Source organism: Bufo gargarizans, chromosome 8, assembly GCF_014858855.1.
Source record: "Bufo gargarizans isolate SCDJY-AF-19 chromosome 8, ASM1485885v1, whole genome shotgun sequence".
NCBI lineage: Eukaryota > Metazoa > Chordata > Amphibia > Anura > Bufonidae > Bufo > Bufo gargarizans.
Window position 1 is genome coordinate 31,662,039 of NC_058087.1, and position 18,087 is coordinate 31,680,125.

At 48.3% G+C, this 18,087-nt stretch overlaps 1 protein-coding gene across 2 annotated transcripts in view; it reads left to right on the top strand.

Moving 5' to 3' along the window:
• The first annotated feature begins 8,086 nt into the window (after window positions 1-8,086).
• LOC122945873 (tensin-like) overlaps window positions 8,087-18,087 on the top strand; it is a 317,732-nt gene continuing 307,731 nt past the window's right edge. For both annotated transcript variants that reach the window (XM_044305141.1, XM_044305138.1), the window contains exon 1: window positions 8,087-8,385. In XM_044305141.1, the coding sequence (XP_044161076.1) occupies window positions 8,275-8,385 (111 nt within the window). In that variant the 5' untranslated portion in view covers window positions 8,087-8,274. The remainder of the gene's footprint in view (window positions 8,386-18,087) is intronic.

The window sequence follows — 18,087 nt, forward strand, 5'->3', positions numbered from 1 at the left end:
TGTCGGCACCCTTCTGCTAAAGAAAGGATACCATGTTCACTGAAATAACTTGAAAACTGACAAACATAATAATAAATAAATATTTATTGAAAATCACATATTGCTTTCACAATGTGCTTTACCAGAATAATTTTACACCTGCATTGCAGATCTGGCCGACTGTTTTAGCCGGGAACATCCTGGCAGATCTGGCATTGCCGGATGCAGCTGGAATGCCATCTGGCCTCATTATAAGGGTTGTCTCATCATGGAGAATGGGGGCATATTTCTAAAATATGCCCCCATTGTCTTATAGGTGCGTGTCCCACTGCTGGGATCCGCAACTATATCGAGAAAGAAGTCCCGCAAGTGAAGAGGGCGCACTGCGCATGCGAAGCCGCCCTCCATTCATATTCTCCGGGGCCGGCGACAATGTCCATGATGAGACAACCCCTTTAAATATAATGGGGTCCAGCAGAGATCCGGCCGAAACTTTGCAAATATGCAGAGAATTGGCCGGACAAATACCACTGTGCACGGCATTTTTTGTCTGGCCGATTCCTGGCGTTCTGCGCTGCAGCAGCCTGCAGGAAGGCTGTACCTATAGTGTGAAACAAGTGTAACTGTCCTGGACACAAACAATGGCACCCTAGAAAGGTTTGAAAATAATTGGACCATTGGGACATGTTAAACTGAGATGTGTCGTGTAATTAGCATCACAGGTCTCTTCAAACTTATAATCAGTTAGTCGCCCTATTTACAGGGTGAAAAGTAGTCACAATGCTGTTTGGTCTCATGGTGGATACTGCACTGAACATGGACCAAAGAACACTTAGGCTACTGGCACTAGCGCTTTAGTTTTCCGGTATTGAGTTCCGTCATAGAGGCTCAATACCGGAAAAAACGCTTCTGTTTTGTCCCCATTTATTGTCAATGGGGACAAAACGTAACTGAACAGAACGAAATGCTCTAAAATGCATTCCGTTCCGTTTAGTTGCATTTCCATACCGGAGAGTTTGTAGTTTGCTTTCCGTCCTGGGATGCGGAGCAAGACGGATCCGGCATGACCCCCAATGTAAGTTAATCTGCCACAATAGAAAACGGATCCGTCCTCCATTGACTTTTAATGGAGTTCATGATGGATCCAGTAAAAATGCTAGTGTGAAAGTAGCCTAAGAAGAGAGTTGCCTCATGAGATTAGAAAAAAAATTATAGACAAATGGTAAAGGTAAAGGCTATAAGATTATATCCAAACAGCTTGATGTTCCTGTTACTACAGTCACACATATTATTCAGAAGTTTATGGTCTACGGGACTGTAGCCAACCTCCCTGGACATGGCCACAGGAGGAAAACTGATGACAAATTGAAGAGATGGATAATACAAATGGTAACCAAAGACCCTAGAACAACTTCCAAAGAGATTAGAGGTGAACTCCAAGGTCAAGGTACATCAGCATCAGATCGCACCATCCGTCCTTAAGCCAAAGTGGACTTAATGGAAGCTGACTGAGGAGAAAGGAAACCACTGTTGAAAGTAAAACATAAAAAGTCAGACAGGAATTTGCCAAAATGAATATTAAGAAGCCATAAATCTTCTGAGAGAATGCCCTTTGGACAAATGAGACAAAAGTGGAGCCTAACATCGGTCAGGCTCCGCCCATCTGCTTCATTTATGAATAGTACTAGTAGTGCAGCGCTGGGGCCTGACAGATCCAGGGCCGACCGCATGTGATGCAGCTGTGATTCGGGCTCTGACGGGTCCTGGCATCAAGTACAGTGACAGTGCCGGGCCCCGTTACATGTGAGTAAAGACTGGGGGCAGTGGAAGGACATTACTGGGGGGGAGTAAGGGGCATTACTGGGGGCAGTGGGGGACATTACTGGTGGCAGTGAAAGGATATTACTTGGGGGAGTGAGGGGCATTACTGGGGGCAGTGGGGGACATTACTGGTGGCAGTGGAAGGATATTACTGGGGCAGTGAAGGACATTACTGGGGGCAGTGGAAGGATATTACTTGGGCAGTGAAGGACATTACTGGGGGCAGTGGAAGGACATTACTGGGGGCGGTGGGGGACATTACTGGTGGCAGTGAAAGGATATTACTGGGGGGAGTGAGGGACATTACTGGGGACAGTGGAAGGATATTACTGGGGCAGTGAGGGACATTACTGGGGGCAGTGGAAGGTTATTACTGGGGGCAATGGGGGACATTACTGGGGGCAGCGGAAAGACATTACTGGGGGCAGTGGAAGGACATTACTGGGGGCGGTGGGGGACATTACTGGTGGCAGTGAAAGGATATTACTGGGGGGAGTGAGGGACATTACTGGGGACAGTGGAAGGATATTACTGGGGCAGTGAGGGACATTACTGGGGGCAGTGGAAGGTTATTACTGGGGGCAATGGGGGACATTACTGGGGGCAGCGGAAAGACATTACTGGGGGCAGTGGAAGGACATTACTGGGGGCAGTGGAAGGACATTACTGGGGGCAGTGGAAGGACACTACTGGGGGCAGTGGAAGGACACTACTGGGGCAGTAGAAGGACATTACTGGGGGCAGTGGAAGGACACTACTGGGGCAGTGGAAGGACACTACTGGGGGCAGTGGAAGGACACTACTAGGGACACTATAGGTACATTAGTGGAGGGATTATTATTACCAGATACCAGGGTGTAATGTTTTTGGTTGCAGAGGGCGCGACCGGCCCCGGCACGATCCAAAGTTTGCCCTGGGGCCCATAGAACTTTAGTTAAACCCAAAGACTATAATACTGCCCTGAATGGATTAGACATAATTGTGGCTTAGTATAATAACCAGTATTGATGTATTTTCTCCGGGGGGTCGTGTGGGGCTGAGGTTTGTGATGTGGGACAGAATTCTCCATTTAGTTACTATGATGATAATATCCTAAAATGGTCAAATCTGAGGCCTCCGAAGAGGAGGCTGATGTCACTTTACATGTGTTGTTTTTTTTCCCATTTGGCTGATTTTATTCTTTGTAGGAGATACAAAAAAATGTAACCTTCTTTCCATAACATCACGTGCGTGTACTATACCTCATTTACTAAGTTCTTCTCATTTTTTGGGTAACATTACATAATTAAAGGCACACACTAGCCAAGTGCAGGGTCTGAGAGGGTGGAGCATGAGTTCCTGTGTCATGCTCCTCCCCCTCACACCTTGCACTAGAAATAACACAATGTATCAGTTTTGCTCATAAAAGTGTTTTTTTTTTTGTTTTGTTTTTTTAACAAATCTCCGCGCTGGAGAGGTCTACAATCAGCCAGCAGAAAAATCTCCATGATTTATATATAGATTTTGGTTGCCATCGATTTCAGCCTACACATTGCAAAGGCTAAAAGTTATGATGAAAACTGATGACTTGCTATGGATGTAACATCCACACTTCTCGTCTGTTTCCATGTGATTGTTTTTTGTAGCACATTGATAATTATAACTTAAAGGGCATCAGATTTGTCCCTATGACACCGGCTGACCTGTTACATGTGCACTTGGCCCCTGAAGACATCTGTGTTGGTCCCATGTTCATATGTGCTGCATTGCTGAGAAATATAATGGGGGAGATTTATCAAACTGGTGTAAAGTAGAACTGGCTTAGTTTCCCCTAGCAACCAATCAGATTCCACCTCTCATTTTTTAAAGGAGCTGTGAAAAATGATAGATGGAATCTGATTGGTTACTATGGGCAACTAAGCCAGTCCTACTTTACATCACTTTGATAAATCTGCTCCAATGTTTTAATATATACAGTACAGTAATTATTCTATTCTATCTTTTCCTGGGACAGCACTGAAGATCTGAGACTTTGATACAATGTAACGCAGTCAGTGCACGGCTTGTAGAACAGTGTAAATTTGTTGTGCCCTCACAATAACTCATCACACAGTCAATAATGTCTAAACCGCTGGCAACAAAAGTGAGGACACCCCTAAGTTTAAATGGCCAAATTGTGCCCACAGTGTCAATATTTTGTGTGGCCGACATTATTTTCCAGCACTGCCTTCACTCTCTTGAGCATGGAGTTCACGGGAGCTTCACAGGTTGCCACCAGAATCCTCTTCCCTCCTCCATGAGGACATCACGGAGCTGGTGGATGTTAAAGACATTGGGCTCCACCACCTTCTGTTTGAGGAGGCCCCATAGGGTTTAGGTCTGGAGACATGCTCGGCCAGTCCAGCACCTTTACCCTCAGTCTCTTTAGCAAGGCAGTGGTCGTCTTGGAGGTGTTTGGGGTCGTTATCCTGTTGGAATACTGCCCTGCTGCCCAGTTTTTGTAGGGAGGAGATCATGTTCTGCTTCAGTATGTCACAGTAGATGTTGGCATTCATGGTTCCCTCAATGAAGTGCAGTTCCCCACAGCGCTCATGCAGCCCCAAACCACCGCACTCCAACCACCATGCTTGACTGTAGGCAGGACACCCTGGTCTTTGTGCTCCTCACCTGGTTACTGCCACACACGCTGGACACCATCTGAACCAAATAAGTCTATCTTGGTCTCATCAGACCACAGAACGTGGTTCCAGTAATCCATGTCCTTAGTGCTTGTCTTCAGCAAACTGTTTGCTGGCTTTCTTGTGCATCATCTTTAGAAGAGGCTCCTTCTGGAGACCAATGTGATGCAGTGTGCGGTGTATGGTCTGAGCGCTGACAGGCGGACCCCCCACCCCTGTAACCTCTGCAGCACTGATATGGCTATTTTAGAAAGACAACCTCTGGATATGACGTTGACCACGTGCACTCAACTTCTTTGGTCAACCATGGCGAGGCCTGTTCTTCTTAAACCGCTGGATGGTCTTGTCCCCCGCGCTGCAGCTCAGTGTCAGGGTGTCGGCGATCTTCTCATAGCCTCCAGTTTTGATAAATCTCCTCCCTTGTCTCTTCTCTTTCCTAAGACGCCTTCGCACTCGGCAGATTTTGGTGCAGAAAATTCCGCAACTGAAAATCTGTTTCATTTGTTTGGAACACGGATTTCTGCATAAAGGTGAACGGGACTGATTTTCATTCTCGGAATTTCTGCCTCACGCGAAGGCTCCTGTAGGTTCTTCAGATTTGCAGCTGCCTCGTCGTCGTCTACGGAGACTGGAAGCAGGTTTGTGGACAGGTCGTCACCGCTGTCATATTAGTGACTTAGAAGTACAATTATTATTCATGTTACCAGTGGGGTTCCACAGGGATCTGTACTGGGACCAATTTTGTTTAATATCTTCATAAGTGATATTGCAAAAGGCCTCGATGGTAAGGTTTGTCTTTTTGCTGATGACACGAAGATATGTAACAGGGTTGATGTTCCTGGAGGGAAACGCCAAATGGAAAAGGACTTAGGAAAACTAGAAGAATGGTCAGAACTCTGGCAACTGAAATTTAATGTGGATAAGTGCAAGATAATGCACCTGGGGCGTAAAAACCCAAGGGCAGAATATAGAATATTCGACACAGTCCTGACCTCAGTATCTGAGGAAAGGGATTTAGGAGTAATTATTTCAGAAGACTTAAAGGTGGGAAGACAATGTAATAAAGCAGCACGAAATGCAAGCAGAATGCTTGGATGTATAGGGAGAGGTATAAGCAGTAGAAAGAGTGAAGTGCTTATGCCGCTGTACAGAACACTGGTGAGACCTCACTTGGAGTATTGTGCGCAGTACTGGAGGCCATATCTCCAGAAGGATATAGATACTCTAGAGAGAGTTCAGAGAAGAGCTACTAAACTGGTCCATGGATTGCAGGATAAAACTTACCAGGAAAGGTTAAAAGACCTTAATATGTATAGCTTGGAAGAAAGAAGAGACCGAGGGGATATGATAGAAACTTTTAAATACATAAAGGGAATCAACTCGGTAAAGGAGGAGAGCATATTTAAAAGAAGAAAAACTACCACAAGAGGACACCGTTTTAAATTAGAGGGGCAAAGGTTTAAAAGTAATATCAGGAAGTATTACTTTACTGAGAGGGTAGTGGATGCATGGAATAGCCTTCCTGCAGAAGTGGTAGCTGCAAATACAGTGAAGGAGTTTAAGCATGCATGGGATAGGCATAAGGCCATCCTTCATATAAGATAGGGCCGGGGCTATTCATAGGATTCAGATATATTGGGCAGACTAGATGGGCCAAATGGTTCTTATCTGCCGACACATTCTATGTTTCTATGTTTCTAATTACTGGGCGAAAAACGTGTGTAAAACTAGGATTCCTTTTAGGCCTCATGGACACGGCCGTTGTTTGGGTCCGCATCCGAGCCGCAGTTTTGGCGGCTCGGATGCGGACCCATTCACTTCAATGTGCTCCGTGCTGTCCGCATCCGTTGCTCCGTTCCGTAGCCCCGCAAAAAAATATAACATGTCCTATTCTTGTCCGTTTTTTGCGGACAAGAATAGGCAGTTATATTAAAGGCTGCGGACCGCAAAACACACACCGGTCGTGTGCATGAGGCCTTAGTTGTATTTTATTTTCACCAGTCTCTTATTTTCTTTATTACTAGTTGCAGTAAATGGCTCCATCTCCCATCCTGATGTGCTGGGTGCAATTACACGCTCCTGCACTAGGGGGCGCTGTAGGAAAGCTTCAGAGGCTCAGCCTTCTCTGCACATCTGATCGTTGGGAATCCGCAGACCATTTTTTGTGGCCCATTTTGCACCTGGAGATCCCCCCTGCCAGTATGATAATGGTACAATCCTTATATTTCATGGCAGAGCTTGCAGTAATGGAGCCTCCCTGAGGTTGGGGCTTGTGCCTCCTCATACTTTTGGGCAGTATATTTCACTGCCTCCATAACTATTGTCTAGAAGTTCTCCCATCATAGTTATTTATGGTCTGGAGAAGGTCTCATTAATGTCCCGAATTGTGTAAATTTGTTTCTTGCCACTCCAAAAGACCACAGTTGTCTAATTATTAGCCCCTCCCCTTATAGAAGCTCCTCCTCTTTAGTGAGGCCCCTCCCACCAGGCAGTAGTTTCTTCTTTTTTCTCAGTTATTTTTTGCAGTTTCTAATCGTTCTGTCCTCGCTGTGATTGATATCATCTCTCCACGCTCTAGCTTACTGTTGATTTTGTGCCTATTTACAGCATTAAATGTGAAGAAGCAGAGCGGCAGTGTAAAGCATGGTGGACAGAGAAGACTCCTGAACCTCAGATTAGACAGGAGGTGGATTTTTAGGTGGTAATTCGGAATGAGCGAACTTCATATTTTGAAGTTCGGGTTGTGGTATAATGTGAATTGCGTTATGGATTCCGTTACCACGGACCATAACGCAATTTTATGACGGAATGACTTTAGAGGCAGGAGAGGACTCCCCTGCATAACGGAAACGGGACGGATCCGTTTTGCAGCCCATAGACTTCTATTATGACGGAATAAATAACGGAATGCCTCTGAAGACATTCTGTTATGCATTTCGTCATAAAATTGCGTTATTGTCCACGGTAACGGAATCCATAATGCAATTCACCTTTTACCACCGAACAAATTTCAAAATATGAAATTCGCTCATCTCTCAGGGCTCATTCAGACGGCCGTATGCTAACCCGCAAAAATGCGGATCCGTTTTTTTGCAGATTATATGCTGACCCATTCACTTCTATGGGGCCCTTTTCTTTTCCATGGTTCTGCAAAACTAATGAAACATGTCCTATACTTGTCCGTAAAAATCAGGACATGGCCCCATTGAAGTCTATGGGTCCGCAAAAATACTGAATGCTATCCGGTTTTTGTGGATCCGCCAAAAAACGGATAGCATTCAGTATTTTGGCGGACAGCATACGGCCATCTGAATGAGCCCTAATCGGTATCTACCCATGGTCCTCCGTTTGAAGGGGGGGGGGGAGAGGTTCTGGTGACCACCACTGATATATCAGGTAGGTGAGAAGAAGAAGGACTTCAGCAGAGTGTTAGAACGCGTGATGGCGCAGTGCTGGGTATGCTCCCAGGGTACGGGGGCTGCGTCCTCCATCCAGCAGGTGAATCCAAAACCTGCATAGGAAACCTAGCCCCGAGCTGTAGGAGAGGGAGGTGTGCGGCTGCAGTGTCAGGTCTGTGAACATCTCTGAGCCCCTGTGACTTCCTGAAGGGAGAGAGGGAGGAGGAGCGGAGAGGAGAGGAAAACAAGCAACTTCCAGCGCAGCATTCCCCCTCCTATCCCAAGTGCAGGCAACCTGGAGCAATGGGGAGCCCCCTGCGCCCGCTGCAGCCCGGCCTGTGACCCCCGTCACCTGGAGCTTCATCACCACCGGGGGGAGGGGAGTGGGACAGGTAAGCCCACCAGAGCAGGCTGCCTGCATGGGATGCACTGTGAGCTTCATCTGCTGTGAGGAGGACCCCCTATACATGTCAGCGGACCCCAAACATGAGCACACAAGCATGGAGGAAAAGGCGAAACTTCTCCCTAAGGTAACACAGCAGCAGAAAAGAACCAGTCGGTCCATGAGGTAGCAGAGCTGAATTGGTGGTTTAACTCCTTGGGTTCAGCTTGTCGGTGCATGCTTCCCCGATTGTGGTAGAGTTACCACCGTCCTATAAAGAATTGTGATATCCTCGTGAGTTGTTTCCTAAGAACACGTTCAACACTTCTGCATGTGACCAACACAGCTCTGCTACAAATGCAGGTTTAGTGGCGTTGATTTTTGGCTGATGAATATCAGACTTGGTTAGAGCTGCCAACAACTAGTATAACATCGAGTCGTTGCAAATGGCAAACTCAGCTCTGCTCTATAGACAGTTGAAGCTGATATTTAACAAATTCTTTTTGAAGCAAGTTTACCTGTGGTCTTCTGTGCAACCGCAGATAACGCGGTGATATCCCCATCTATTGCGTGAAGTGATAAAACTCGGCTCTGCTTCATCTGGATATAGTGTTTTACCTGTGAAGAATACACAAGGGCTGTTGGTAGAGATTAGTGTTGAGCGAACTTGATACATTGTTACAAACTGACATTTGCATCATGAGGCGACTAGAAGGCATTATACCGCATGTGCTGTACGTCTTTACTAGTGTTGAGCGAACTTGTGTTTTAAGTTTGGCGTCTAAAGTTCGGGTTATCGAAGTATCCCGTTATGGATTCCGCTACCATGGACCATAACGGAATTTAGAATCCATAACGGGATACTTCGATAACCTGAACTCGAACTTTAGACGCCAAACTTAAAACACAAGTTCAGCTCAACACTAGTAGAGACGTACAGCACATGCGGTATAATGCCTTCTAGTCGCCTCATGATGCAAATGTCAGTTTGTAACAATGTATCAAGTATTGTTTCCTAATGCTAATGTAAATTGTTAGGCTTCGTTCACATTTCCTTGTCTGTGACACGTCCGTGAAAAAAAGCGTACGTGTTTTATCTGTGAAGATGTCCGTAAAGGATCCGTGGTTGGTCCGTGTGTCCGTTTTTACCATCCGTGTGTCATCCGTAATTCACTGACGTTGCTCAGCTGAAAATTAATTTCCAATGAATCTCCTATTAGTCTTCAGTGATAAACAGACCCAAAACGGATGTGTCAGTGATTTTCACGGACCCAATGGACATGCTTGGTCCGCATCACAGATCAAGGTAGTGCATGTCTCTGACCCATGGGCCGTAAAAAAAAAAAAAAAAAAACTGAAATGTGAACGGACACATTTAAATCAATGGGGACGAGTGCTGTTTGCGGAAAATGCAGACAGCACGTCAGTGAAAAACGGAAATGTGGATGAGGCCGTAATCTTCAGGCTGAAGCCTTATATTCAATAAGATGATTCCTATCTATAATGACATGTCCTGCTGTATTGTGCTTAATTTACCCTCAATTGCAAGATTATTCTTGCTGTCAGTGAACGCCAGCATTCCTGCTTCCATTCAGAGGCTGTAGACCAGTACAGACCTATAACTAATCGTTAGCTGCAATCATATCCAGTGTAGACAATCCTCTATATCAGGGGTCAGCAACCTCCGTGCCGGAGGAGGTGTTGTGAAATCTCTCCGCAATTGCGGACAAGAATAGGCAGTTGTATGGCGGCCAGGTGTATTGCGGATCCGCAATACACTACGGACGTGTGAATGGACCCTAAGACCTTATTCACACAACCATGATGAAATCTGTGATAAGATGGTAAGTGTTTAATCCAGTTGTGAAACTACAATTCCCAGCATGCTCCGTCCATTACTATGGGAATTCTGAGCAGAGCAAGTATGCATGCTGGGAGTTGTAGTTTCACAACAGCTGGAGTGCCGGAGGTTGCCAACCCCTGCTCTATATGCTACATATATCAGGGACACACAAATTACTTCTCTCTCCTGTCCTGGGAGTTTGCTACAATGTATCAGTGCCCCGACATCTAGACCGAAGAATTCTTCCAGACTGTCTAGATTGGATACAATTATAGCGAACCCTCAGCTGTGAGAAGTATTAGGTCTATATAGATTCTCATCATCTTTATATAAACAAGAATGTTCCCCTTCATTGACAGTAAACAGAGGTCTTGAAAACTGCAAATTATGTTTAAAAAAACCACGAAAACTGCATAGAGATTAAGCACTTTGGGGGGAATTTATCAAGACCTGCCCTTGATTCAAAAAGTCTCAGAATAGGGGTTTGTGACTCCTTGGAACTTAGGCCTCTTTTAAAAAGTCTCAAAACTCACTCCGGCAAAGCCCTGGTGTAGCAAGTGGAGTAATATCTTAAGACGGTAGTATAAGGGTCCATTCACACGTCCGCAAATGGGTCCGCATCCGTTCCGCAATATCGGGAACAGGTGCAGACCCATTCATTCTCTACGGGGCCAGAAGAGATGCAGAGAGCACACTATGTGCTCTCGGCATCCGCATTTCCGGAGAGTGGCCCCGAACTTCCGGGCCGCGGCTCCGCGAAAAAATAGAACATGTCCTATTCTTGTCCGCGGACAAGAATAGGCAGTTGTATGGGGGGTGCTGGCCGGGTGTATTGCGGATCCGCAATACACTATGGACGTGTGAATGGACCCTAAGACCTTATTCACACAACCATGATGAAATCTGTGATAAGATGGTAAGTGTTTAATCCGTGAAGAAACCGTTTGGTTCCGCGTGCACGCTCTCCGTGTGTCATCCGTGTTCCACTGACACTGCACAGCTGAAAATTCATTTTCAAAGCACCTCCTATAAACAGTCCTTGAAACATGGATGAAACATGAATAGCGTCCGCCATAGACTATAATGGGCGTGACGGATCCATAAACACGGACAAAATAGAGCATGCTTCCGTGCTAAAACCATGGACCCTAAAAAACGGATGTTTGAATGCACACATTAAAATGAATAGGTGCGGTGCTGTCCGTGAATCACTGACGTGTGAATAAGGCCTAAGGGTTTGGCTACATGGCGGTCCTGGTCGTGCGATAGCTGTTGCTCCCAAGGATTGCAGTGTAGCGGAGAAATGGGGTTTCACAGCGACTCACACGTATGTCGTTACTGCGACCAAGAACGCTTAGACTTAAAGGGGTTGTCTCACCTGGAACATTAGTGCCATATCAAGAGATCTGCACTTATCTTTAGAACTAAGCTCACAAAGAGAACGAGGGCGCACCCAAAATAGCTGAGGGACGTGCTCGCCTATTCTCAGAAGTCCCATAGAAATGAATGGAGAGAGTAGCGCACAAGCGCGGCCATCGCTCCATTCACTTCTATGGAACTGCCGGAAATAGCCAGCCCGGCAATTTATAGCACTCCTATAGAAATGAACAGAGGATGCTCGGTGCACGCTCGTTCTAGTGATAGGTGCGGGTTCCAGAAGAGGGATCTGCACCTATAGGACACTGGGGGTATATCCTAGGGACCTGCACCTATAGGACACTGGGGGTATAGCCTAGGGACCTGCACCTATAGGACACTGGGGGTATAGCCTAGGGACCTGCACCTATAGGACACTGGGGGTATAGCCTAGGGACCTGCACCTATAGGACACTGGGGGTATAGCCTAGGGACCTGCACCTATAGGACACTGGGGGTATAGCCTAGGGACCTGCACCTATAGGACACTGGGGGTATAGCCTAGGGACCTGCACCTATAGGACACTGGGGGTATAGCCTAGGGACCTGCACCTATAGGACACTGGTGGTATGGCCTAGGGACCTGCACCTATAGGACACTGGTGGTATAGCCTAGGGACCTGCACCTATAGGACACTGGGGGTATATAGCCTAGGGACCTGCACCTATAGGACATTGGGGGTATAGCCTAGGCACCTGCACCTATAGGACACTGGTGGTATAGCCTAGGGACCTGCACCTATAGGACACTGGGGGTATATCCTAGGGACCTGCACCTATAGGACACTGGGGGTATAGCCTAGGGACCTGCACCTATAGGACACTGAGGGTATAGCCTAGGGACCTGCACCTATAGGACACTGGGGGTATAGCCTAGGGACCTGCACCTATAGGACACTGGGGGTATAGCCTAGGGACCTGCACCTATAGGACACTGGGGGTATAGCCTAGGGACCTGCACCTATAGGACACTGGGGGTATAGCCTAGGGACCTGCACCTATAGGACACTGGGGTATAGCCTAGGGACCTGCACCTATAGGACACTGGGGGTATAGCCTAGGGACCTGCACCTATAGGACACTGGGGGTATAGCCTAGGGACCTGCACCTATAGGACACTGGTGGTATGGCCTAGGGACGTGCACCTATAGGACACTGGTGGTATAGCCTAGGGACCTCCACCTATAGGGCACTGGGGGTATAGCCTAGGGACCTGCACCTATAGGACACTGGGTATAGCCTAGGGACCTGCACCTATAGGACACTGGGGTATAGCCTAGGGACCTGCACCTATAGGACACTGGGGGTATAGCCTAGGGACCTGCACCTATAGGGACACTGGGGGTATAGCCTAGGGACCTGCACCTATAGGACACTGGGGGTATAGCCTAGGGACCTGCACCTATAGGACACTGGGGGTATAGCCTAGGGACCTGCACCTATAGGACACTGGGGGTATAGCCTAGGGACCTGCACCTATAGGACACTGGGGGTATATCCTGGGGACCTGCACCTATAGGACACTGGTGTTATAGCCTAGGGACCTCCACCTATAGGACACTGGTGGTATAGCCTAGGGACCTGCACCTATAGGACACTGATGGTATAGCCTAGGGATCTGCACCTATAGGACACTGGGGGTATAGCCTAGGGACCTGCACCTAAAGGACACTGGGGGTATAGCCTAGGGACCTGCACCTATAGGACACTGGGGGTATAGCCTAGGGACCTGCACCTATAGGACACTGGGGGTATAGCCTAGGGACCTGCACCTATAGGACACTGGGGGTATATCCTGGGGACCTGCACCTATAGGACACTGGGGGTATATCCTGGGGACCTGCACCTATAGGACACTGGTGTTATAGCCTAGGGACCTGCACCTATAGGACACTGGTGGTATAGCCTAGGGACCTGCACCTATAGGACACTGATGGTATAGCCTAGGGATCTGCACCTATAGGACACTGGGGGTATAGCCTAGGGATCTGCATCTATAGGACACTGGGGGTATAGCCTAGGGACCTGCACCTATAGGACACTGGTGTTATAGCCTAGGGACCTCCACCTATAGGACACTGGTGGTATAGCCTAGGGACCTGCACCTATAGGACACTGATGGTATAGCCTAGGGACCTGCACCTATAGGACACTGGGGGTATAGCCTAGGGATCTGCACCTATAGGACACTGGTGGTATAGCCTAGGGATCTGCATCTATAGGACACTGGGGGTATAGCCTAGGGACCTGCACCTATAGGACACTGGTGTTATAGCCTAGGGACCTCCACCTATAGGACACTGGTGGTATAGCCTAGGGACCTGCACCTAAAGGACACTGGGGGTATAGCCTAGGGACCTGCACCTAAAGGACACTGGGGGTATAGCCTAGGGACCTGCACCTATAGGACACTGGGGGTATAGCCTAGGGACCTGCACCTATAGGACACTGGGGTATAGCCTAGGGACCTGCACCTATAGGACACTGGGGGTATAGCCTAGGGACCTGCACCTATAGGACACTGGTGGTATAGCCTAGGGATCCTGCACCTATAGGACACTGGGGGTATAGCCTAGGGACCTGCACCTATAGGACACTGGTGTTATAGCCTAGGGACCTGCACCTATAGGACACTGGTGGTATAGCCTAGGGACCTGCACCTATAGGACACTGGTGGTATAGCCTAGGGACCTGCACCTATAGGACACTGGGGGTATAGCCTAGGGACCTGCACCTATAGGACACTGGGGGTATAGCCTAGGGACCTGCACCTATAGGACACTGGGGGTATAGCCTAGGGACCTGCACCTATAGGACATTGGGGTATAGCCTAGGGACCTGCACCTATAGGACACTGGGGGTATAGCCTAGGGACCTGCACCTATAGGACACTGGGGGTATAGCCTAGGGACCTGCACCTATAGGACATTGGGGTATAGCCTAGGCACCTGCACCTATAGGACACTGGTGGTATAGCCTAGGGACCTGCACCTATAGGACACTGGGGGTATAGCCTAGGGACCTGCACCTATAGGACACTGGGGGTATAGCCTAGGGACCTGCACCTATAGGACACTGGGGGTATAGCCTAGGGACCTGCACCTATAGGACACTGGGGGTATAGCCTAGGGACCTGCACCTATAGGACACTGGGGGTATAGCCTAGGGACCTGCACCTATAGGACACTGGGGGTATAGCCTAGGGACCTGCACCTATAGGACACTGGGGGTATAGCCTAGGGACCTGCACCTATAGGACACTGGGGGTATAGCCTAGGGACCTGCACCTATAGGACACTGGGGGTATAGCCTAGGGACCTGCACCTATAGGACACTGGGGGTATAGCCTAGGGACCTGCACCTATAGGACACTGGGGGTATAGCCTAGGGACCTGCACCTATAGGACACTGGGGGTATAGCCTAGGGACCTGCACCTATAGGACACTGGGGGTATAGCCTAGGGACCTGCACCTATCGGACACTGGGGGTATAGCCTAGGGACCTGCACCTATAGGACACTGGGGGTATAGCCTAGGGACCTGCACCTATAGGACACTGGGGGTATAGCCTAGGGACCTGCACCTATCGGACACTGGGGGTATAGCCTAGGGACCTGCACCTATAGGACACTGGGGGTATAGCCTAGGGACCTGCACCTATAGGACACTGGGGGTATAGCCTAGGGACCTGCCTCCAATGTTCCAGGTGAAACAACCCCTTTAAAAAATGCCCCAAATGTATCGACCAACGTGCAACACTGGATGCATTTGGTATGAATTACGACAAGGCAGACTGTTTGCGTTTCAAATCCTCACCGTTTTCAAGATCACTGATTGCTCTCCATGAATGGTGACGTTCTTGTTTACATCTAAAAACCTGTACAGACCCGATACTTCTCACAGCCAAGGGTTAGGTCTCATGCACACTAACGTATTTTCTTTCCGTGTCCGTTCAGATTTTTATTTGCGGACCGTATGCGGAACCATTCACTTCAATTGGTCCGCAAAAAAAAAATGGAAGTTACTCCGTCTGCATTCTGTTTCCGTATGTCCGTATTTCCATTCCGAAAAAATATATATATTTGAACACGTCCTATTATTGTCCGCATAACGGACAAGGATAGGACTGTTCTATTAGGGTCCAGCTGTTCCGTTGTGCAAAATACGGAATGCACACGGACGTCATCTGTATTTTGTGCGGACCGCAAAATACATACGGTCGTGTGCCTGAGCCCTTATTTGTTACAATGTATCAATGCAGGTAAAATGTATCAGTCTGGAAGCCACACAGTTTAGCTCTGAGAGGACTTTTTTGACTGAAAGCAATTGCATCAGAAGCTCACTGACAGCAAGCAGAGATACTGAAACTCTTAGAAAGAGGCTAAACCTTTCATTCTACATGCTTGATGCTTTTTCATAGCCTAAAACTGGATGAGCCCCTTTTTTTTTTTTTTTCATTCGCTTCTCTTTTTGAACCTCCATCGTTGTCGTAAATTTGTTTGTGTTTAGTTCCCTCCTGAGCCGGATTATTGCTGTAAGACGAGGCTTCTGGGCAGGTTGAGGCAGGGACGGCGCTTTTCTTTCTTATTGTTTATTCAGACCAATGGTTGGCAACCTTCGTGTCTGAAGCTGGCGTGGTACTACAAGTCCCAGCAGACAGGGATGGAGCCTGATGAGACTTGTGGTTTCCACAAGGCTATTGGACCCTGGGAACTGCTGAAGACGGAAACGTTGTCCTCTGCTGTCACCTCGTCAGATGTTTGAGTCAGCGATTTCTTAATAATGTCTATTTATAGGAAAGCTGGATGACAACCAATATGCTGTACATCCCCCGCTCACGGGTTGTCAGTCATTTCTGCTTTAGGGAAAGCTGGATGACAACTAGAATTTATAACTTTTCATCTGTCACACGGGTTGTCACCCAATCCAGAATCTCCAATCTGCGTAAATATCCAGCAATACATCTCCCCTCTGCGTTCATCGCCAAGCGAGTCAGACTTGACATTTCGGATTTTTGAAAAGCTCGGTGACAACCCCTGTGAGCGCTGGAACGGAGGTCGAATTGGTTGTCACCCAACATTCCCAGAAACAGATGAATGGCTTTAATTGAATATTTTACAAAGGGCTCCAGGTCTTATTAATTGGGGATTATTCAGAGGCCGTCCGGTAAGCGGTGGGGGGTGGGGGGTGCACCCCTGCGTCGCTGTCACGCCTCGTTCCCAGCAGGTATTTGTGGATTTGTTATGTAAAGTTCTGCAAAACTGAACAGAATAGATCAGAGGAATACGAATCCCAGGGTCAGGCTGGAGGGAGGAAAGCTCCGCCAGTCCTATGTGCTCCATTACAGTCACTTACTCATGGTCTCTAATTGGATTACGCCGCATCTGGCGGCACTTCTTAAAGAGACACGCTCCCTATAGACCCGGTCACAATGTCACAGTGTTAATGGGGGTGTGCTCCCTCCTTACACGTATCACTGAGGTGCTGTACTCCAGTCCGATGTCTCTAAGGCTTATTGCACACGAACGTGTGCGCTCTGTGGCCGTATTGCGGACCCGCAATACACAGGCACCGTTCCGTGTGCATTCCGTATCACGGATGTGGACCCATTCGCTTCAACGGGTCCACAAATCCGGAGATGCGGAATGGAACCCTACGGAAGCACTACAGAGCGCTTCCGTGGGGTTTCGTCCCGTACTTCCGTTCCGCAAAAAGATAGGACGTGTTATATCTTTTTGTGGAACGTTAAATTGTGAATGGGTCCGCGATCCACTGCGTCTGCCCCACAGTGGGTGTTCGTGCATTGCAGGCCGCAGCACGGCCGCGGGGCGTAGCCCTATCTCCTGTAAGCAAGGATCGGACAGCTGTCTGCGCCCTGACGCTGGCCGCCGATCGTACTAAGTCGCCGTTGGCTTTGGCCATATATGTAATTACTTCTAAGGCTACTTTCACACTAGCGGCAGGACGGATCCGACAGGCTGTTTACCCTGTCAGATCTGTCCTGCCGCTATTTTGCTGTGCCGCCGGACCCCCGCTCCGTCCCCATTGACTATAATGGGCACGGGCCGGAGCTCTGGCGCAGCACGGCAGTGCATGGCGAAATGCCGCCGAACTAAAAGTATTGCATGTCCGACTTTTTAATCCGGCGGCCTCTCACCGCGAACTGCCGTGCTGCGCCGGAGCTCCGCCCCCGTCCCCATTATAGTCAATGCTTACGGAGTGGCGGCACGGCGAAATAGCGGCAGGACAGATCCGACAGGATGAACAGCCTGTCGGATCCGTCCTGCCGCTAGTGTGAAAGTAGCCTTAAAGGAACAGCACACATTTTTGGAAGCAATCGAAAAGTTCAGCAACTTTCCAATAAACTTTATATTTCAATTCTCCACCATTTTCAAGCTCTCTGCCGGCTGTCAGGGAATAGGAGCAGTCTGAATTACATTTCCACCACCTCGCAGGGTTTGTTATCATGTGTCCGTCCAGCAGGCACAGCTCTCCCCTGTTCTGGATTTCCAGTCGATACAATGTATTGGACCCATGGGTTGTGTAACCGAGATTCTTTCTATTCACTGATGGCAAGCAGGGAGCAGGAAA